Below are 24520 nucleotides of genomic sequence, written 5' to 3'. Positions count from 1 at the left end.
ATTGGCAACACTGTGCTTAAGAGAGATTACTTTTTATCCATTTAGACTGTACAGAAGCAATCGGTAGAAATCCAGGCAGTGTTCTGCATTTATGCACTGCATATCCTCAGCTGCTTGTTTGACTTCATAGAGTCCGTATTCTGACAAATATAATGATGTGTGTGTAACTAGAAAGCATCATTTCCCCTAGGTAATCCTACCTACCTATATAGGATTTTGCTATTCAATTTTTTTCAGTGCCTTTTTCAGTTGCATTTAATATAAATATGTAATCACTTGAGGTTTAAAGGCTAACTGATATTTGATATTTCTTGAAACTGGCAATTTTTTGACCAAAGTTTAACCAAATGCTTGTTTTTTTTTTTTTTACATATTTCGTAATGTACAGCCTTCAAAACATATTCTCACATCAGATATATTTGCAGAAATTGTTAGTCTGGGGTGTCTGTTAGTTGAAAACAAGCAATTTTTTATGGTAATTTATGTTACTGTGACAAAATAAATAAGTAGTATCAGAAAGACTTATTTTTCTTGATATTCTAAGCTCTAGGATGTATGACTGATAAAACTCTGACAGTCACAGCAGGCCCAGACTTTCAGGCATTTAGTTCAGGGCCAGTATGGACAATATCCCAAGAAATAAAAATTGTTTTGGTATACTGGCAATTTAATCAGTTGCTTATAATAGAAACAGTTAATGTTATTCTAATAGACTTTTGAAGGAGCGCCTTGTTTGTTAGGTGTTTTTTCACATTTAATTACTCCCAGAGACTTTACAACACTGCGATGAGAGCACTATTTTTAGAAATTGTAGGATGTTTGGTTTATAACGATATGCAGAGCACACCGATGCCTTCAAGCATTCATGAGTTATAAATCTGAAAATATAAGTTGTGCTTTTTAATTCCTCTGAATTGCTTACATGCATACATGCATTCATTCATTCATTCATTCATTTATTATCTGTGACCACTTATCCAGTTCAGGGTCATGGTCACTTGCATTATACTGAAACATTACAGTTTTCCAATTGTTTACACACAAATACTGGTACTTATGACACAATGACCACAACATGTAACTCATGCACCAACCCCCTGAACCAATTCTGCTAAACTTCAAGCACAATTCGTGCTTTACACTCAAACTGCAGTTCTAAAACACACTTTTTTCAAAACACTACACACATTTTTCTGCATTTGGCACAATTTTCATGAAGAAAATCTCGTTTTCACAAGGAACACACTGTTATTAAAAATTATAAAGCTAATTGCCCTACTATGCCCATTGACACATCACATGGGAAAATCACCCGTCACACAATTTTACAACTAGCAATCAGAGCTTTAGCATGAAAGGGCAACAGGTGAGCTCTTCTGTTTTGGAGCAATGAATGCCAACACTGGAAACAGAGGCAGAGCCAGAGGAATGAGAGTAAGAGGAGGAGGATGGGGAGGACAAGGTGAGGAAGGCCAAGGAACATAATCTCTGATGAGATCTGAACCACGTTGATCTAACAATGATGGAGACTGGGCAAAGAACACAGCTAAATTTGAGCAGGTACACTGTAGCATCCATCATCCAGACTTTCCGAAATGAGAATAGGTAAGAAATCTACTCTCACTAGAAAACTGCAGTACTGCATATCAATACAGCACTCAATGGGTACTGTAGTACATTATTGCCTGTGGATTGTTCTGTAGGACTGTAAAAATAAAGTATCTTTCAAGTATTTGGGAAATGAATTCCTACTTTGTATTTCTACACAGTATTTACAGTATTTTACTGTTTGTATTGTAGAACTGAAACATTACTAACACAAAGTGGATGGGAAGTTCTTCTGTTTACAGTGTATTTGTGAATTCGTGTATATTCCTTCTCCAAGTTATGGAAGACGCATGTAGAAATATAACAGTTGATGCTTTTCATGGTTGGATTTGCCAAGCTAGGCGATATTTCCCATGCAGTTTGGCCAAACATTGCTTGTGATGTGGATAGACTGAAACAGAAGATAGGATGCAGCATAGTTTTTTGTTTTTTTACTCTAACTGTATACAGTAAATTCTTCTGTTGTTTTTTTATATGTAAACCACTGTATGTGCAACTTTGTGTTGGTTGGGATGTACACTGTGTACATTGTTTTGTTGAAAAATAAAATATATTTGTTACCATGTATTTGTGTGTTCTGGGTGTAAAAACAATATAAAATATTCTATAATATTTTACAACACATGTATGTATGTACTGCCTGTAGAAAGTGTAAAACTGAAGAAACAAAAGGCCTAGGTCATTACGCTGAATGCAAAAGAAGTGTTTTACAGCACATCAGTGTTTACCTGTGTCATGTTTATTCATATGATGATTTGTGTGTGTCATCTGAAAACAAAATACCATTTTGAGAAGAAAAAACATTGTTCTGAATGTAAAGTTTAATTTTGCAGGAGAATTAAGGGGTTTTGCTTACTGTGTGTGTGTTTATATTTGTGTTTAGAGTTCTGAGAGTATGAGGCATGCTTTCAGAAAATGTGTGTAAACAATCGAGAAAAACTAAGAAATATTCTACTGAAATATCTACAGGTATTCTATTGGCAGTTTGTTGATAGCTTGTAGCACAGCTACAGATGTGACACTGACAGCGTGACGATGGTCTAATTATAAGTAGATGACTAAACTTTGTATTTTCCATTTTACCAAGTGTCAACTGAATGACTAAAAATATGTCTCTGTAATCTATAATAAAGAGACAAAATGATTAGTTAAATAAATTAAACTGACAGGCTGCTAATGTATTTATTAATGATAACAGATACTGTCTTATTTCTAGTCAACAGATGCACTGTTAACAGCTTACTGAAAGTATGTTGATATCTACAGGGGGACCATCAAAATAAAGTGTTACCTATCATCTTATCTTATGATAAGGAAGTAGGGGACCAGAAGTGGGTGAATGAACTCAATCAGCTCACAGCCATCTCACACTGACTCCTGCTAACGACTCTCACTCCCAATTCAAATACTACAACTGTGATTGGCTGCTTCACCCTGTGTGTGAAAGAACGTTCTCGCAGGTCCTTCGTTCATGCTGCTGATTTTTAAAATCAGACTTTACAACCAGCCCTGCTTCCAGTGAACCACTTTACAATACATTAAGAATATAGAATGTAAATTTATTTGGATTATTATATAATGTGCAATATTTAATGGAATATTGTGATATTTTATACAATACAATGTGCAATATTTCACCTGGTTGTTATAGAAAGATAAGTAACAAGACGCACGTCTCTCTCTGAGACTCAGACGGTGACCCTTGATGTCCTACACATTCATATTCATATGATAATAGCATGCTAATCTGACCGCTCTGAAGAGAATGGGAGGGGTTGGGGTGATAAAGGGAGGGGTGGGATGATGAAGGGATGGGTGGGATGATGCGTAGAGAGATGGGTGCAATGCTGTCAATCAAGGCAGTATTCAGAGGGAAGGAGGAGCCGACTCGGAATTAAGTGCCCTGGTGATGTGTATGAATATTGCAAATTCCAAGCCATTATCCAATGCAGCTCAGGTAATTATATTATTATCAAAACAGCCCTCTAAGGCACCGACCTGTGAGACAGCAAAGACTATAAGACATTGAAGCTAATGTCTCCAGCTTAGGGTAACAGGAAGACAAATAATGCTCCAGCAGGAGGCGTTGAGTTGGGGGAGAGAGGAGGTTTTGACATCATCACATTGCTACGCAGGGGCTCCGTACACAGGCAGACGGGTTTCTCTCTTTAGCTGAGTGAGCAAAGGGAACCATTGTTTCAGAGCATGTTACTGGAATGCCGAGGCTGTTCTGCCAGAGAGGAGGAAATGGATGCTGTAGGGCTCGTAGCTGTGGAGCAGCAGCCATACCGACGGTAGATTCGTGTTCCCCAAACGCGAGGCAGTCCCGTAGCAGTGTAGCCGGAGATGAAGGTAAGGGGAGGCTCAAAGCCGTGCACCAGCTTCTAAGGAAGATGCGGGGAGGCTGGTTGCAGTGAGAGGAGAAGCAGAAGAGCAGAGCACCGATCTGGAGTGGGTATAGACCGCAGAGTATAGAACCAGTCGAAGCGGTTAGAGGCACGACAACGGCCGTACGTAACTTCCCATAGCAAGTTTTTAAAACAGGAGGCTCGGTGGGTTTGATAATGGCCAAATATGCCTCCGAATATGGGGATCAGCAGGAATGATCCAGCGCGGAGGAGCGAGCTGACGTAGTGAAGCAGTCGAATTGAGATCCGTCTCCTGAACTTCATGAAGCGAGTTTGTCTGAGGCGGAAATGATGTGAATTTGCGGGGTATATATAGGGCTGAGAGGAGGAGTTTGGGCGTGGTCCTACTCCCAAAATTATGTTATTACATCAATTATAATAATTTAAACATTTTTAAAAAATCTTTAAAAAAATGTTTTCCTGCAAAACCTTAAATGGGATGTATTTTTAAATATATTGTGTTTTTCCATGTTATTTGAATGTGTTTGTTTATGTACATACATTTCATTATATGCCTAAAGTATGTGGAAAAAATAAATTCCCCTGCAATTTGATGTATGCCAGAGTATGGTCTGAGTGTCAACAGTTTCTCTTGGGTTATTGATTTTAAGCTCTTAAGTTAATTAAATACTTTGAGCAAAAGGCAATTGTCAGTTTTATGTTTTTGCTTGAATGTCCACCACAGCTTTTATCACCATCACTTAATTATGGGTGTTCAATTGTAATAAATGATGGACACATCTGTAAAATAAGTGTTTCTCTGCAGAACTTTTAGTCCCACCACTTTAGTGAACGCGTTTAATCGCTTGAAGTCAGCACTCCTGGCTGCATTAATCATAAAAATTCAGAGAAAACATGTAACAAGTTTTTTTGCTACAATATATTTAATTAACATTTCTGTAAATTTATCATGTTTGCACCTTATGGAAACCTTTGAAATAGATTATTTTACCTTGACTTGAGATTTTTTTTTGGGTGGGTGGGTTTCTGCTGCTGCCAGTAACTGGAACATTTTCTTTTACTATTAACTATTACTAGTGCATATATATCATGTATTATGTAATGTGTGTGTGTGTGTGTGTGTGTGTGTGTGTGTGTATAGTAACAGTACCATATCATACATGTTGTAATGTAAAATGTTACTGTAAGGGGCGCGGGGATGAGTGCTGGGAATTGGCAGGAGACGGGACAGAGGGTTGAAACGGGGACTGAGGCAACACAGGAGCAGAGACAGGGGACTGAAACATAGACTGGACAGGTGCTAAGACTGAGGATGGATACTGGGCGCGAACAGGGGACTGGACATGGGCTTGAAAAGGGGCCTGGACAGGACTAACAGGGGACTGGACCGGACTAAGCAGGGGAACAGGGACCAAGACACTCACAGTAACAGACACGAACACGGTAACAGGGACAGGAATCGAACTGAAAGCAGACACGGGTACAGGAACAAGGACAGAGACAGGAATTAGCACAGGGACAGACAGCGGAATCAAAACAACATGGGGGTGCCAAGGACTGGCAAATGTCTGCGGGGCAGTCCGAGGAACCAGCCTGGGCACAGTTCTGGGGATCGGCCCCGAAGTCATTGGGGCCGTTTTACGGGTACGACCGGAAGCGACCGTATCTACAGTCACCGGGGCAGACACGGCCGTAGCAACAGTCTCGGGGGCAGAAACGGCCGTTGAAGCCGCCTTCTCGAGCAGAGGAGCGGCTGGCTGGGCCGCTTTCGCGAGCAGAGGAGCGGCTGGCTGGGCCGCTTTTGCGAGCAGAGGAGCGGCTGGCTGGGCCGCTTTCGCGAGCAGAGGAGCGGCTGGCTGGGCCGCTTTCGCGGAGGCCTCCAGACTTGCCAAGATTTCAAGCATCACCTAGAGGTCAGGAGGGAGTGCAGAGAGGTGCTTTGGAGCTGGGGCCCTTGCGACGAAGTCTCTGGAAACAGGAGCCCCTGCAGCGACGCCGTCCACGGAGGCAGGGGGCCCTGCAGCGACGCCGTCCACGGAGGCAGGGGGCCCTGCAGCGACGCCGTCCACGGAGGCAGGGGGCCCTGCAGCGACGCCGTCCACGGAGGCAGGGGGCCCTGCAGCGACGCCGTCCATGGAGGCAGGGGGCCCTGCAGCGACGCCGTCCACGGAGGCAGGGGGCCCTGCAGCGACGCCGTCCACGGAGGCAGGGGGCCCTGCAGCGACGCCGTCCACGGAGGCAGGGGGCCCTCCAGCGACGACGTCCACGGAGGCAGGGGCTTGTGCTGCTCGCCGGGCTTGTGCTGAAGCTTTAGAGGGTTTAGGGGGTTTGACGGGTGCACTCTTGAGATCCCCTAGAGGTGCGCCCCTGTTAGCCTCACCTCCGTAGCTCTCAGGTTGGAGGCTAACAGCCCCTACCCTTAACGCCCCCCAAAAAATCTCCCTGTATCTGAGGGGGTAATCCACCGGCGAGGGGGAGACTCCAGCACGCTTTCTTCGCCAACTCCTTCGACTCGCACTGGCGCGGTTACTCGATTCACGAGTCGACTCCCCCGGTAGGGGGTAAGGAACCGCGCCAGGCATGAGCTGGAGCCGGCTATTCCACTCCACAGCCCTCTCAAACAATGTCCTTGCTCTCGCTGCGTCCTTGAGTGGGTCGTTCATTCTGTAAGGGGCGCGGGGATGAGACTGACGGAGGGCAGACGCAAACGCTAAGAACACAGACTTTATTGAAAAAAACAAACACAAACGAACTAGAACAGGAAGCAAGCATGAAATGGGCGTGAGACGAGCCAGAGAAACGAACACGAGAGACGAGCAAGAGAGACGAACAACGCGAACGAAACAAGGAACAAGGTACAATGAACTAGGAACACGAAGCACAATTAACGTGAAACAAGGAACAATGAACGACACCAGGAAGTGAGACCAGAGGGCTTAAATACACTAACAAACAAGAAACAGCTGAAGACAATAACGAGACAGAGGCAGGACTAAGGTGGGGCTAGGGTGGAACCAGGGCGGAGCTAGGAACAACAACAAAACAAAGCCATGTGCTGAGAACAGGAAAACACGAGACGAGACGAGGGCGTGACAGTTACATAAAAACCTGCAAGAATACGATGTCAGACATTCATTTTTTATGTTTAAAATACATTTATAACATTTAAATCCACTGTAATAATTTTTAAACTATAATAGGTGAATTCTTTATAAAACATATATGATCTATATATATAATTATTTAAAATCACTGTAAAATGTATTAAGGAAAAACAAGCTACAAACATGTTTCATATTACAATAATATGTTCTCACATATAGTTAAAATATAAAGCTGACAGAAAAGTTTTATAGTTTTTTTTATAGGAGTCCCTTATATGTCATGTATAGTTTTGTTTGTAGGAATGTGGCCATAATCATAAATGAAATAAGTCTGATTTATAGGGAACATATATAACAACGTATTAAACACTTGTCAGTCTTATCTTATACAAAACATACCGATTTATTTAATATGGGAATCATACCTCCCAGCACTGGTATACAGCATTCACAATTCATACAGTCCATAGCCTGGAAACCTTATAAATTCAATGAGATTTGTCAGATTTTTTAAGAGGGAAAAACAGGTTTGAAAGTTAAAGACTAATAGTGCCCCTCCCTTCACTGTTGGACATGTGATAATCAGTGCTTTGTGACTCACTGGCTGCAACTGTGTAGCTGGGCTCCCATAGGATTGCCACACAGGCAGCTCACACAAGCTTTAAGGTAAATATCATGTTTTGGTGCTTGCAGTAGAAATATGATACTTAAAAAAAAATAGTAATAACAAGGTTGTGTGTCTTTTGATGTCTTACATTGTAATTTTCTTGTCTAATCTTAAACTAACAGATATGGATGAAGTGTAACTTGCTTGCCTTGTATTGCCTTGCCTTGACTTTAGACAGATTAACCACATATAATATTTTTAGAAGTTGGTTTAAACAATAAATAATTGTTATGAGACAATAATGTAGGAACTATATTTCAGTATAAAGAATATACAAGTATAATTTCTGAGTAATTTCATTTAATGTTAAATGAGCAGGCATTAGTTTAGAAAGTAAATGAAGTAAAAATGAAAGATGTAATAAGACTACTAGGAAATTTTAAGGGAGCTTACCTGCTTATTGGACTTGAAATTTGTGTTTGTGTTAATTCCTATGGTATTTATTTATTTATTTTTTTATTTATTTTTATGTAGTGTAAAAATTTTTGTGGTCACAAAAAAGGAAGAGAACTTCAAGACTTTACAATTTTGCCATTATTGCCATGAATTGGACATTGAGATAGCAATTTCCAAATTTCTTTACTAATGTCCAGTGAGAGCAAAACTGGTTGGATGTACATCCACTGACTATTTAAAATTAATGTCAATTGTTCTCAAGGACATGGCAGATTTTCTATTACTCTTCATATTTATGTTAATTTTACATCTTGAGCTGCACCAAACTTTCTTATGAATTTTATGGGGGTTTTTTTCAGTATCCAAGTCCTATCTCAAATGTTTTATACACTGTAAGTGCATTAATGTACCCATGGATATAATACAAGATGATTTTGAAAAGAAAGAATAGACCACAGCTCAGAGCTAAGTTATATAACATAGACATCACTAACACAGAACTTGTTTGTATATATGAGGCATAATGAATCAATGAATGATTGCCAGTGGGTGGGCCCAGCGAGGAGCCAGACGCTGGAACAGTACATAGGTATTTCCAGAGCTATTTCTGGAGTTTTTATAACTGTTCCCACTTACTGATCACCGTATTAGAGACAGCTATCATGTTGGTTTACCTTGAAATATAAAGAACATTCTGATGCATATTTTTGTAGTTATTCTCCAAATCCTCATCATACTGTATGTCAAAAGATGGTATGATAATATGCACAGTAATAAACAGGCTACATTCTTCATATATAACTTTAAAATGCATCTATATGTTAAGTTGAACTGATAAATGGAGGAAGAAGTTAGAAATAACAAGTGTATTTAATTTAGACTGATACATTTATATACAATATGCATACATGATAAGCAGTAAATATTATAGCTTAACATGAGGGTCAGCAGAGATGTTTATTCTTTCTCATTGTGCAAATCTGGGCCAAGCAAAGAGAGAGGAACTGTGGGTGGCATTTGTACTACACTCTAAGGCTGGTTATACCAAAAATTATCCTTCACAGACCTCCTTGCTGTTGGCTGAAAATTTTGATGATGTCCACAATTTGTAATGGTACAAAACTAGACCTCTCCAGACTCACAGATGAAGAGGTGAAACATGTGTGGCAGGTCATCCAGAGAGACTTCAACCTCCGGAAAACAGAAAAGGACAGACTTTCGTAAGCATTAATTTTCTGCTCTATAGATCAAATAACACAAAGAGTGTTCTTAAAAATGTTTTAATGGGGTCTCCCTTTATGGTTTTACTACAGCCTCTATTTCTGAGGAAATTATATGATTGTATTCTGCCACACCCGCGTTGTGTTTTGTTCAGGAATGTTTAATGATCGTTAATGCCCTCCCACTTATCCCAGTAGCATTTGATAGTTCAGAGGACAAAAGACTGCTCTACAACATAATGCTGGCAAGATTTATGTCCCCTTTTCACACACACATAGATTTCTGTGTAATTGCTAAAACAAAAAAAGGAATGGCTATTCTGCAATGAGTGAACATTAATTTGTTTATTATGTCAAGTGTCAACAACCATTGGGACAAATTGTGTATTTGTAATTCTGAATATTCTGTGAATAATATATTAATTATTAGTAAGACATATAATAATATATGTCAATCCAAATTATAATTACTTGAAACAAACCACCCCTATGTTGTAATTTCCTTTTGAGCAAATTTCATGAATGACATTTTTGAAAATCTTGTGCAGTGATCATCAACTGAAATTTTCCTATGTTTATATTAATTATGAGTTGTGATGACTGATATGTCTATTAAAGCTAGTGTACAGCATTTGTTCTTATTCTATCATGACATTTGGAATGTGTATTAACTGTACCCTTGTGAATTTCCAACTAGAAATTACACCCAGTTCAAAATAAGACAGGCAAAAATTCACACAGAACTAAAAAAAAGCACGGAAAGCACATGCACATATTTTAAAGTCTTCACAATTCCCTGTTCAATTCATTTATATACTGTGGATATCCTTTCATTTAGTGTGTTGCATAAACCCCCATATATACACACTCAATATAACTACACAAAACTGTTGCTGTGGTTGTATTCTATTTCAATTTTTCAATAAATTAAATTAAATATTTTCCCTGCTAAAGCTTTTGTTGTCAAATATTGTGAAGTTACTGTGATGTGAAACTATCTAGGTTTTGAAACAGCTTAACTGTGAAGCAGTAGATAACACCAGATCACAGAACAGGGCTGCTGAATGCTAGAGTAAATAGAAATTAAAATATAGGTTCATGTTTACTGTAAAAACATACTGAGTTCCAATGTGGAGGTAACATCAGGACGGATTTTGTTATTGTGCTAATTTGCCAAAACCTGCAAGTGACAGTAATATAATCAGAATAATGATGCTAATAGATGGCACCCACATAATCCTGATTATCTGGAGGGTGATGTTTTTACTTACACTGACATGTACACTTCATTACTAAATTTAATTTTCACTTAATTCAATTAGCTGACCATTTAATTACACGGTTACTTCACCACATGTGACACAAATAACTCACTGAAACCGCTATAAGCAGTACTAATTAAATCAATGTCAGATATTATATATGATGTGTCTGCAAAAGAAATGCATATGTATAAAATGTAAAATGTGTGCTTTAGTGACAAGCTGTTATTACATCCCTTTAAAATTTCACATTGTTACATTCACATTCCACTTTGCTGTGACAAATATTATTATTAAACTTTGTTGAGTTGAAACCCAGTATTATGGCGTAAATATTATTGTTAACTTATTTTTAAATATTGTTTAAAAATGTTGATTTTTAAATATATTTGCTTATGCATAAATACATTTTTATGACAAAAACATTATACTGTGAACTGACTGCGAACCAAATATAAGGACTAGAAGTATATTAAATAATAAAAGCAAAACCTGAGGACAAAACCTTCTTATTCATTCATTCATTCATTATCTGTAACCGCTTATCCAGTTCAAGGTCGCGTCCTTCACACACACTCACGGACACTTTTTGAGTTGCCAATCCACCTACCGTGTGTTTTTGGACTATGGGAGGAAACCGGAGCAAACCCACGCGGACACAGGGAGAACACACCAACTCCTCACAGACAGTCACCCGGAGCGGGAATCAAACCCACAACCTCCAGGTCCCTGGAGCTGTGTGACTGCAACACTACCTGCTGTGCCACCTATTTCCTTCTTAGAACATCTTTAATTTATTTGACTATGAGTTAATGTTAAAAAATAGATGTTTTATTTATTCCATGTTTTGTATTATATTTATTTTTATATAAATTTAATGATTTGTTTAATTTTCATTTTTACTAATCTGAAATAGCCAGTAATTCACAAATTTTAATATGATATTACAAAAAGGGCCTGCTTGCTTTTATTATATACTGGCATCCATCTCATTAAAAAACAATGCATATATCATGGTTATTTTGATAAACTTTACAGTGAGTAGCAATAATTTCAGCAGATAGTATTATGTAGACAGGACAACCAAACTTTTTTTATCCTTCATAGCATTGACTGAATGTGTACTTGGGAGTCTAGAAATGTGGAGTATAAGTGTAACTATATATAAATAAAAAAATAAACAATTAATTGTTTACAGAAATCTCTTCAATGCACAAAGCTAGTCTGTGTATCTAAATTCCACCCATTTTGCAGGAGATGACAGGATCTGTTGCAATTAGCATGTGGACCAACATCACATGGTGATGTTTATCCCTCTGAATTTCCTCAGCACATTCCAGAGCTGAGATGAGCTAAAAACAGATGAGTTAAAATATCATTATAATTCAGTATTTGTTCCAAATATTTAAGATTTCTAGAAGAATCACCACCCAGTGTCCACTGTTTTTGAAATTTGATATATGAAGTTCAGTAGGGGCTTTTTTTTTGCTCTGTATAACGGTGAAACGTCTTTTATTGCTCTTTTTCATGCTGGCCATGGTGTGCCATGACCAAACAGACCTACTTTGGCTTGAGGGACAAAAAGAGCTGTGGCCAACCAAGCCACGTTTTGCTTGTTTGTGGAGAGATAATATATTAACATGAGTGTGACTAGCAGATGTAGGTAAACAAATACAAGTCCCAGAATGCATTGATTTATCTACACTGTGGCATTGTACTACATGATCTTCTACTATGAAAGTAAATGGGCAGTTTATTTCACAGTGCTTACAATACATTTGAGTATGCAGTGCATGAAACTTCAGAAAGGAAGAAGCTTAATTATGCTGAGGTGAAAGAACGTGCGTATGCAGGCACATGTAAGACCAGTGGAAATAGGTGTTAGTGGGTTTTTAGCCAAGTCTGCTACATCCCTGCATGTGCAGTTTGTCATCTCAGGGCAAAAACTAATTCAGACAAACATTGATGAGGGGATGTACCTATGTCATAACCCCTGTGGATTGCTAACGGTGCAGTTGGGTATACAAGGGCTGGGCCCAGTGAGTACACTTTGGTTTTAGGTGTAGCTGGTTGCTGAATTAATCATAAACGGCCACAGCAGCACTATTGGTTTGGGTTAGGATTTAAATGGCCAAAGATTACAGGAATGTTATGGCTGCAGGTAGGAAGAGAGTGGGATGGGCCCTATGTGATGCTCTAATGGACTGGCATGGGATATTTTCCATCTATCCTGTGTATGATTATTATTGCAATTGCCACTGTTTTTTTCATGCCAGAGTAACACAATCCTGTACATCGTAATTTGCTAAATCTCAAGAAGACTTTAAAATGAAATTTCCAAATCAATTTCCTGAATTTCTAATATATTTTACTTCTTATTCATTTGTTGCAGGTACCTGAAGTCAAAAATAGTGAAAGAAGATACGAAAAGAGAGCTGCTGGGCTATCAGCCCAACTTCAGCGACTCATTTTGTATATCTTGCCTGCAGCCTTTCAAGTTCCTGCTCAGTGCCAAACATCAGTGCATGGAGTGTAAACAATTTGTGTGCAAGTCCTGCAGCTGCTTCCACAAAAAAGAGCAGGGCTGGGTGTGTGATCCATGCCAAATGTCCAGGTAAGTTTAAAGTTAGAGACAGAGTCTATCTTATTCTAGTCCTAGTGGAGCATAGAACAGTAACGAATAAATCAGTTTTTTTCCGTACTTTACCAGATGTCAGCTTGTAATTTTTATCATTTTAAATGATTAAGTCTTTCATTAAGTAAACTATGTTGTTTTCATTGAACTTCATTGCAGAGTCTTGCAAATTGGTACACTGGAGTGGTTCCATGAAAATCTGCATGCTCGCTTCAAGCATTTTGGCAGTGCAAAAGTGATGATGTCCATTTTTAAGAGACTAAACGCAGAGTGGAATTGTTCACAGACTAATCTTAGAGGTAAGTGTCAACTATAATGGATGTAGATCTCAATCTTTATAAAATATAAGCTTGGAAATAGCCATGTGATAAAATGCTTGTCTGGTTAACAACATATCATTTTTTTCTGAAAATCTAACAGAAATGATCAAATAAGCTTTGTGTTGCAAGAGAAATAAACAACAAATTTACATTTCATATGTTTATATAGTTTATTTTTAACCTAATTTTGTTTAGAGCACATTATCTCATCCATGACAAAGCTGCAAAGCTTTCTCACTTCAAAAACTGTGTTGAAAATCCTGAACGTGAGCCATTTGGCTGTGTTTAGTCATCCATGTGATTCCCACAGTCACATGCCTCTAACCAAGCGTATCAACTTTATCCAATTTTTAAGCTCCAACTGGCTTAAAAGAGGAGGTCAGCAGGAGAACACAGTTGTGTTCATAGAAGTGAACACTCTCCTAGTACACCGCTTACAACCCAAAAATATTAAAGATCTTATTTATATGGCTGTACAAGTGATTATACAGAGTGGACACAATGGTGTTTGTTTTCATATATTTTATAAATAATGTGTGAATTATCTCTGGGTGCTCCGGTTTCCTCATACATTGGTAGGTGGATTGGCGACTAAAAAGTGTCCCTGGGTGTGTATGTGTGAGTGAATGTGTGAGTGTGTATCACCCTGTGAAGGACTGGCACCCCCTCCAGGATGTGTTCCTGCCTTGCACCCAGTGATTCTGGGTAGGCTCTGGTACCCACAGCAAACCTGAACTGGATAAGTGGTTACAGACAATGAATAAATGAATGAATTTTACATTTTCATATGGTAAATATTTATGGATTATATTTGTTGGCATGGCTTATCTTTGTATTAATGTCCCTCACACTTAGAAACTACATTCCTGGAGTTTAAAGTAAGTGGACTCACTGACCATTTGATTAATGTAGTGTAGACACAGCAGTATAGTGAAAATATGCAGGATTTTTAAAGTAAATAAGCCAGACACATTTAATAAGACATGAACATGGACAAGTCATACATGTTATTACATATCAATTCATAAGATACAATTGAGGGACTGGTCCCCCATAGTGCACTAGTGTGTGTGTTCACTACCATGGATGGATTAAATTCGGAAGACACATTTTGTTGTATGTTGTCCAATGACTAGTAAATATATGTTTAATGTTTAGGTGGTGGATTATTCTCAGGACTGCAATGACATTGAAGTATGAGTGGATCAAAACAGTGCTGCTGGAGTTTTTTTTTAAAACACTGTGTCCACTCTTCTTTTCTTTTCAGAATAATATTTTGGACAAAATAAAATTTTCTTTTAATAAAACAAAATTTAACTAAAAAGATACTTCCAAAAATATTGGTACCCCAGATTTCAGTATTTGGTGAAGCCTCTGATTAAAATCATAGCACTCATTGTACTATTTAAGAATTATATATATTTATAAAATATATTATATTTAAATTATATTTGTCTGGATATTTTATTTTGAATTATTTTTGTATGGCATTGATAAACTTGAAAATTTGAGGTGGTGAAATATTTAGATGTCATTAAAAATATTCAGATTACAAAAATTCAGAGTAAAAAAAATCATATTTTAAAAATGCGGACCCATGAATTCATATCGAAAATTCAGATTGCAAAAATACAGATCTAGGCAATCAGTGGAGAGATCATTTGCAGTGTTAAACTGGATAAATACTGACTGAACCTCTGACCAATGTACACAGTGTCTGTGTTTAAATTTACACCAAAACAGGGCAATTTTTTTTTTTTTTTTGTCTCATCAATTTTAGACGAGGCAACTAGACCTCCATTATACACTGTTTTATAATCAGATGACCTGTGCCGTATTATTCTGGTTAATAAATATATCAAGGTTTTTGTGTTTAATAACGTTGAACATATCAGCGTTTTAATAAAATGCATTCATGGTCTGACAGTTTTCGTGTGTAAACAAGTGTTTTATACACAGTCTTTTCTTAAAAACATGCTGAAGTTTGGGGAAATGCTCTGTTTAACTTGTTGTATAATATAACTAGTGATATAATACATTCCAAAAAACCGGATTCCAAAAAAGTTGCAACACTAAACAAATTGTGAATAAAAACTGAATGCAATGATCTGGAGGTGCCAACATCTAATATTTTATTCAGAATAGAACACAAATCACAGATCAAAAGTTTAAACTGAGAGAATGTATCATTTTAGGGGAAAATATGTTGTTTCAAAATTTCATGGCATCAACAAATCCCAAAAAAGTTGGGACAAGGCCATTTTATACCCTCCCCCCCCCTTCTTCTTACAACACTCAACAGACATCTGGGGACAGAGGAGACCAGTTTCTCAAGTTTAGAAATAGGAATGCTCTCATTCCCATAGACATTCCCATTCATGTCTAATACAGGCCTCTAACTGTTCAATCGTCTTGGGCCTTCTTTGTCGCACCTTTCTCTTTATGATGCGCCAAATGTTCTCTATAGTTGAAAGATGTGGACTGCAGGCTGGCCATTTCAGTACCCGGATTCTTCTCCTACGTAGCCTGGCATTATCTTGTCGAAAAATGCAGGGCCTTCCCTGAAAGAGATGACGTCTAGATGGGAGCATATGTTGTTCTAGAACCTGAACATAGTTCTCTGCATTAATGGTGCCTTTCCAGACATGCAACCTGCCCATGCCACCTGCCCATGCCACGAGCGCTCATGCAACCCCATACCATCAGTGTTGTAGGCTTCTGAACGGAGCGTTGATAACAACTTGGGTTATCCTTGTCCTCTCTGGTCCGGATGACATGGCGTCCCAGTGTTCCATAAAGAACTTCAAATCGTGACTCATCTGACCACAGAACAGTCTTCCATTTTGCCACATTCCATTTTAAAAGACCCCTGGCCCAGTGCAAACATCTGAGCTTGTGGAGCTTGCTTAGAAATGGCTTTCTCTTTGCACTGTAGAGTTTCAGGTAGCAATGGCGGATGGCACGGTGGATTGTGTTCACTGACAATGCTTTCTGGAAGTATTCCTGAGCCCATTCTATTATTTCCTTGACAATGGCATTACTGTTTGAGGTGCAGTGACGTTTAAGGGCCCGGAGATCAAGAGCATCCAGTAGAGTTTTACGGCCTTGACCCTTACGCACAGCAATTGTTCCAGATTCTCTGAATCTTTTGATGATGTTATGCATGGTGGATGATAACTTAAAAGTCTTTTCTATTTTACGCTGGGTAACACTATTCTGGTATTGCTGCACTATCTTTCTGCGCAACAATGGTGGAATCGGTGATCCTCTTACAATCTTGGCTCAGACACTGACACTCTGAGAAGCTTTTTTTATACCCAATCATGTTGTCAATTGACCTAATTAGGGTTAATTGGTCTTTGGTCCAGCTGTTTGTTATATGCTCAATTTCCTTTTTCCAGCCACTTATTGCTACTTGTCCCAACTTTTTTGGGATTTGTTAACACTGTGAAATTTGGAATCAACATATTTTATATTTTAACATATAAAATGTTACATTTACTCAGATTAAACTTTTGATCTGTCATCTATGTTCTATTACGAATAAAATATTGACATTTGCCATCTCCACATCATTGCATTCAGTTTTATTCACAATTTGTTTACTGTCCCAACTTTTTTGGAATCCAGTTTGTATAAACGTCATGCAGTTCAGGTCAGTTTATGATGATAAAATCAAATCTGTTCCACCCACTGCTGAATGGCACTTAATCCCTTTACAAAATAAATTTTAATTTACCAGAATAATAAATACTTTTTTAAGGAACATGGCGTTTATATAGAAATGTTTAAAATTCTATAAAAGTCTGATTGATTAAACAGTGCTGTTTGTAATTCAGTCTCATTAAAATATTGGTGTCCAGTGTTCTGGTTTAGTTTGGAGATCTCCCCTGTTTTTCCCTAAAGGCAAGGCAAGGCAAGGCAAGTTTATTTATAGAGCACCTTTCATACAGAAGCAATTCAAAGTGCTTTACAGAAAAAGAAACAATTAAATTAAAAGCCAGAATAAAATCATAAATTTCCAATAAGACAATTACATAAAAAGAGTAAAATGATTAAAATGATTAAAACAATTTAAAATGACAATAAATGAACAGAAATAAAAGAAATAAAATGTCGTTACAGAAAAGTGCAGAATATTTTAAATTGAGCTGTAAGCCTGCTCAAACAGGAATGTTTTCAGTCTTGATTTAAAAGTGTCTAAACTCTTTTCTCTTTTTCACTTTTGCTCCTCTAATATTCTCAGACAGCTGGTTCCATTTAAAAGTGGCATAGTAGCTAAACGCTGCCTCTCCATGTTTAGACGCTGCCTCATTGACCTGAGGCAGGACTAACTGACTAGTTCCTAACGATCTGAGGGCTCTGCTCGGCTCATATCTCTGTAGCAGATCTGATAAATACGCTGGTCCTACCCCATTTAGACATTTATAGACCAGTAATAACACCTTAAAGTCTATTCTGTAACAGACTGGTATCCAGTGTAAGGATTTGAGGATGGGGGTGATATGATCTCTTCTTTTTCTCCTAGTGAGAACTCTGGCAGCTGCATTTTGAATCAGCTGAAGCTGTTTAATGGTCTTTTTTGGAAGTCCAGCTAAGAGACCATTACAGTAATCAATCCTGCTAGAAATAAAGGTGTGGTATCCTAATTCTCCAAGTCTCCTAGCGAGTGCAATACCACTTTATTCCAGTAGGATGTACTGTGGAGATACGTGTTGAGAAATGATTCAGGAGAAGAACAGTAGGAGAGATTAGACTGTGCACATGTGAGAGCTGGTTGTATAGTTTGAATGCTCCACTTGGTGGAGTTCAAGAATAAAATAATAAAAGTGATTTCTCCAAATCATCTTTATTGAAGGGTCAAGTTATCATATATTGGCGACGAGGATACTGGAAGAACTGCTGCTTGTTAGGAGGCCCAGTCATGACTACATGGATGATTGGCACCCTGTCTGCATTTGATGCAAAAGAGCAGACTTGGGACTTTTGAAGCAAAAGAGATTGAGGATGGTAATAAACAGAGGGCTATCCTAATAAGTGTGGTAGGTCCAGCCACATACAAGCTCATGGGAAACCTGGTGAGTCCAGATAAGCCAAGTACAAAGACATACGACCAGTTAAATAAGATAATAAAAAAACACTTCAATCCTAAGCCAAGCGAGATAGTGCAGAGGTTTAAGTTTGACTCGCGGTCCCGACAGCCTACTGAATCTGTGAGTCCATATGTAGCAGAGCTCAGGCAACTAGCTCATGACTGTAACTTTGGCACTACATTGAAAAAAAATGTTAAGAGATTATCTGGTATGCGGATGATAGGATTCAAAGACGTCTGCTGTCCGAACAGGACCTGACCTTTGAGAAGGCATTTCAGTTAGCAGTAGCTGCAGAAACTGCAAACAAAAATGCCCAAGACCTACAAAGGACGCCTGTAGCTTGCAACAAAGTGAAAATGGAGGGTCACCTGAAGAGGGGAGATGAAAAAAAGGAAGAGAGAGTGTGTTACCGTTGCCACAGGAAGTATCACAGTGCAGCCAAGTGTAAATTTAAAGAAGCCAGGTGTCATTCCTATGGGAAGGTAGGACACATTGCCAAGGCATGCAAAATAAAAATAAAGTAGATACATATCACAGGGAACAGAAAGCACACAAAGCAGAGCAGAGGCGTGGGGGCCCATGGTCACATAGGTCTCACAATTTACAGAGACAGGAGGATGAAGATAGTTCTGATCATGAGGAGGAAGCATTCACACTGGCATGCATGAGAACAGAAGCTTCAATACAGAGTATTGTAAAACCACTTGAAGTGACAATGGATGTGAACAGCGAGAAAGTGACCTTTGAAATAGACACTGGTTGCAGTGTAAGCATTATGAATAAAAGGTTACTCAATGAGAAATGGATAAAAAAAATCCCAAAATAAATGAAACTAAACTGTCTCTGAAATCATACATGGGAGAGGAAATCAACATAGTGGGAGTAGCTAACGTAGAAGTGAACTATGCACAGCAAATAAAGACATTGCCTCTAGTGGTGGTGAAAGGGACGGGCCCTAGCTTGTTAGGTAGAGGATGGCTCGAGGCTTTAAAGCTGAAATGGGATGAAATAAAACATGTGAAAACAGGGGCACAGGGATTACAGGAAGTACTCTCAAAGCATGAGGAAGTTTTCAAACAAGAACTAGGCAGGTTAAAGGAAATGAAGGCCACAATCCGCGTGTCTGCTAAAGCCCTTCCCAAGTTCTACAGGCCCTGCTCAGTTCCATGAGAAGCCGGTCTGCGACTGCTCAGGCATTAGTGTTCATTCTTACAGGATAAGGTTGAATACTTAGGGCACAAGATTGATGCTGACGGTCTGCACCCAGGGCAAAACAAGGTAAGAGCCATTGAGGAAGCTCCACGTCCAACCACAGTGACTGAGCTAAAAGCATATCTTGGGCTTTGGAACTACTATAACAAGTTCCTACCTAATCTTGCCACACACTTGGCTCCACTACACAGATTACTGAGGAAACATGCCCAGTGGACCTGGAAAAAAGATCAAGAAGACACGTTTTGCTTGTCAAACAGTTGTTGAAATCAACAAATGTCCTGTGTCACTATTCGGCAGATAAAGAACTTGTGCTGGCATGTGACACCTCACCATATGGAGTGGGAGCTGTGCTGTCCCCAGTCATGGAGGAGGGGGTAGAAAGGCCATAGGATTCATGTCATGCACGTTGACACCAGCTGAAAGCGGTACTCGCAGCTGAACAAGGAGGGTTTAGCCATCATATTTGGAATCAAGCGATTTCAGAAGTACATCTATGGATGAACTTTCACTATTACAACTGATCACAAACCGTTAATATCATTTTTCCACGAAATGAAGCCGGTACCACAGATGGGGTCACCGAGGGTGCAGAGGTGGGCAACACTCCTGAGAGCGTATGAATACAGGTTGGTTTACAAACCAGGCAAAGACCACATAAATGCTGATGCGTTAAGCAGGCTGCCATTACCACAAACAGAAGAGGAGGATGGTACAGGACAAGTCCTTATGTTGGATGTGATGGGAGATCCTCCAATCACAACAGCTGAAGTGAAGCGGTGGACAGCAAAAGATGAAACACTATCTCAAGTATTGTGGTGGTGTTTAAAGGGTTGGCCGGAAAAGGTGGCCTACAGCCAGAGGAGGCTAGAACTTAGTGTCAAAGATGGATGTGTGCTCTGGGGAGCTAGAGTGGTTGTGCCAAAGGGGAGGACCACCATATTAAAGCAACTGCACTGCACGCACCCAGGCATCTCCAGAAGGAAGGGGTTGGCACGTTCATATATGTGGTGGCCAGGAATGGATGCTGACATAGAGAAAGAAGTACAGTCATGCCATACATATCAGGAAACCAGAAAGGATCCAGCTGCAGCGCCTCTTCATCCTTGGGAGTGGCCAGAGACACCCTGGAGTAGACTATATGTTGACTATGCTGGCCCATACTTAGGCAAGGTGTTTCTTATAGTGGTGGATGCACATTCAAAATGGCTTGATGTGTATCCTACAAGCAGAGCAACAAGTCATATCCCCATAGAGAAACTCAGACAGTGCTTTAGCACACATGGCCCATCACAGACAATAGTATCTGATAATGGTACATGCTTTACAAGCCAAGAATTTGAATCATTCCTGAAACAAAATGGCATACAACACATAACATCTGCGCCCTTTCATCCGGCATCAAATGGCTTAGCCGAAAGAGCCGTACAAACATTCAAACAAGTAATGAAGAAAATGAAAGGAGATAATTTGGAAACAAAAGTAGCAAGATTCCTGTTCAATTATAGAATCACACCTCAAACTACTACAGGCTTGTCTCCGGCAGAAATGGTGATGTCAAGAAGACTGCGTTCCACACTGGATCTCCTGCTACCTGATGTGAAGTCAAAGATTCGAAAGAAACAACTCAAGCAGAAAGAACAACATGACTCAAACAGCAGGTGGAGAAGTTTCTCTCCAGGGGACGATGTGTACTTTCGGAACTACGGATATGGCCCAAAATGGGTTCCTGCCATCATCAAGATGAACACAGGGCCTGTCTCCTATAAAGTGCAGCTTGGAGACGGATGCATCGTGAGACGTCATGTGGATCAGATTCAAAAGCAACACGCTCCAAGGACTGAGACACATACACCGAACATGACACTGGAACCTGTGAGTCTTCAGATTCCAACAACACCAGAAGTCTTACCAAGTGGTTCTGCTGTTTCAGTTTCAGTGGGAGAGGAAGAGAATAAATCTGCCGAGACAGGGCAGGTTCACCCTTCATTTGATCAGCCAGAGAAGAGAGCAGACCAACCACTGTTGCTGCGCCGCTCTGAGCGCACAAGGTAGACTCCTATTCATCTGAGAGACTTTGCGAAATATTAGTGAGTTCTCTCAAGTAAGAGCAAGAATGTTCTTTGAGACTCACTGGAAGGATGGTAGTCCACCCACCTTCCTAGATTTTCTTAGTTTGGTTAGATTGTCCAGTTAAGTAACATAGAATGTTATGGGTTATAATTATGACTGGTTCGAGTATTAGTTAACTTTGAAGCTCAACTGTGTAGTGTTCTCTTAAGAGGGGAGGGATGTGGTATCCTAATTCTCCAAGTCTCCTAGCGAGTGCAATTCCACTTTATTCCAGTAGGATGTACTGTGGAGATACGTGTTGAGAAAGGATTCAGGAGAAGAACAGTAGGAGAGATTAGACTGTGTACATGTGAGAGCTGGATGTATAGTTTGAATGCTTGGTGGAGTTCAAGAATAAAATAATAAAAGTGATTTCTCCGAATCATCTTTATTGAAGGATCAAGTTATCACAAAAGGCATGGATAAGTTTCTTCAAGTCTGGTTTAGTCAGAAAATCTCTAATCTTACTGATGTCCTTAAGATGGTAAAATACTGATCTAGTAACCGCTTTAATATGACTACTAAAACTGAGATCTGAGTCCATTAATACACCAAGGTTACGAGCCAGTTCTTTAGATTTGAGGACCCTCGAGTCCAGATACGTAGCCAATCTTTGTCCCTCAGTGCTATTCCCAAATAGTATAATCTCAGTTTTATCTTTATTCAGCCGCAAAAACTTGTGTCCCATCCAGTTTGTGATGTGTTCAAGGCACTTGCTTAATGAGTCAACTGGGCCAGAGTCGTTTGGGGACAGGGCCATGTAAATCTGAGTATCATCTGCATAGCTGTGATAGGACAGCCCATAGTCCTGTAGAATCTGGCCAAGAGGAAGCATATATAAATTAAATAAAAGTGGACCAAGAATAGAGCCCTGGGGGACACCACAGGTTACTGGCATGTTCTCTGAAATATTATTTTCTATTTCTACAAAGTAGTTCCTGCCTTCCAGATAAGAAACAAACCACTTCAGGACTGTTCCTGAGAGTCCAGCCCAGTTTGTGAGTCTATTTATAAGAATCTTATGGTCAATGGTATCAAATGTAGCACTAAGGTCAAGAAGTAATAGAAGAGATACCTTTCCAGCCTCTGTATTTAAGCGGATGTCATTAATTACCTTGATTAGAGCAGTCTCAGTGCTGTGATTAGATCGGAACCCGGACTGGAATTTGTCTAGGCTACTGTTAATGGACAAGAAACTAGTGATTTGCCTGAAAACTATTTTCTCAATGATTTTGCCAATGAACGGTAAATTAGAAATTGGCCTGTAGTTACTTATCAGAGATGATTCTAAACTTTTCTTTTTTAGAAGAGGCTTTGCAACTGCAGTTTTTAGTGAACTCGGAAAACCCCCCCGACATGAGTGAGGTGTTTACAATGTGGAGTATGTCTGGTGCTATTGTGTGAAACACACTCTTTAAAAAATTGGTTGGTAGTGTGTCAAGACTACAAGTGGATGATTTGAGATGATTAACTGTGTCAATTAAAATTTTATTATCAACAGTACTGAAATCTGACATTTTAACTAAGGAGTTTTAATGAGGTGATGGAGAGGGTACAGACTCATTATTGGATATAGATGTACTAATTGCTTGTCTGATATTCTGCATTTTAGTGTTAAAAAAAATGCAAACTCATTACATCTCTCAGTTGATACTAATTCAGGGGCCATTGGTGTGGGTGAGTTAGTAAGTCTGTCGACCACGGTGAAGAGGATTTTGCTGTTGTTAGTGTTATTGTTGATGATGCTAGAGAAATAGGATTGTCGTGTTTTGCATATTGTCACGTTGTATTCACGTAGCATATCTTTGTAGATTTCTTTGTGAATATGAAGACTTGTTTTACGCCATCTGCGTTCTGCCTTGCGACACTTGCTCTTTTGGATTTGACCGACAGAAGCATTTCTCCATGGTGCTTTCTGTTTGCAAGACAAAGCCTTCACTTTAACTGGCGCAATCTCATCCATAGCACTGACAATTTTTGTATTAAAACTATTCAGCAGATCATCAACAGAGTTGGATCATTCACATGGTGTAGTGCACATTTTACTCATAAAAAGTGACACAAACTCTTCTGTCTCTGATGACTGGTGAGGCCCACATATCAAAGAACACACAGTAGTGATCTGACAACGCGACTTCCTTCACAGTCACTGATATGTTGAGACTCTTTGAGATAACAATATCCAGCGTGTGACCATGACAATGTGTACTCCCTGTAACATGCTGTGAAACGCCAAAAGAGTCAAATATGGCATGCAGTTCCTTGGCAAAACAACCTTGGGGTTGTCGATATGTATGTTAAAGTCACCAGCAATAACAAAATGGTCAACGTCAGTAGAAATAAAAGACAGCATCTCTGTAAATTCATCAATAAAATTAGCACTGTTCTTCGGCGGCCTGTAGACAGTTACTGGTAATATCTGTGTTGTCCCTTTCAGAACTACACAGAGATTCTCAAATGTTGTGAAGTCACCAAATGATAACTGCTTGCACTGAAAAGAACCATGGAACAGAGCAGGTAGA

General features: G+C 39.3%; 1 protein-coding gene across 1 annotated transcript in view; it reads left to right on the top strand.

The window, feature by feature from the left end:
- The first annotated feature begins 6752 nt into the window (after nucleotides 1-6752).
- The window catches only part of mlphb (melanophilin b), a 94679-nt gene continuing 76911 nt past the window's right edge, over nucleotides 6753-24520 (top strand). Inside the window, exons 1-7 of the mRNA XM_066686954.1 lie at nucleotides 6753-6832; nucleotides 9209-9364; nucleotides 13019-13240; nucleotides 13421-13560; nucleotides 20187-20263; nucleotides 20718-20778; nucleotides 21418-21937. Of these exons, the coding sequence (XP_066543051.1) occupies nucleotides 6753-6832; nucleotides 9209-9364; nucleotides 13019-13240; nucleotides 13421-13560; nucleotides 20187-20263; nucleotides 20718-20778; nucleotides 21418-21937 (1256 nt within the window). The remainder of the gene's footprint in view (nucleotides 6833-9208; nucleotides 9365-13018; nucleotides 13241-13420; nucleotides 13561-20186; nucleotides 20264-20717; nucleotides 20779-21417; nucleotides 21938-24520) is intronic.

This window comes from Hoplias malabaricus, chromosome 12 (genome assembly GCF_029633855.1).
Source record: "Hoplias malabaricus isolate fHopMal1 chromosome 12, fHopMal1.hap1, whole genome shotgun sequence".
Lineage (NCBI taxonomy): Eukaryota > Metazoa > Chordata > Actinopteri > Characiformes > Erythrinidae > Hoplias > Hoplias malabaricus.
This window is presented reverse-complemented; position numbering and strand designations above follow the sequence as displayed.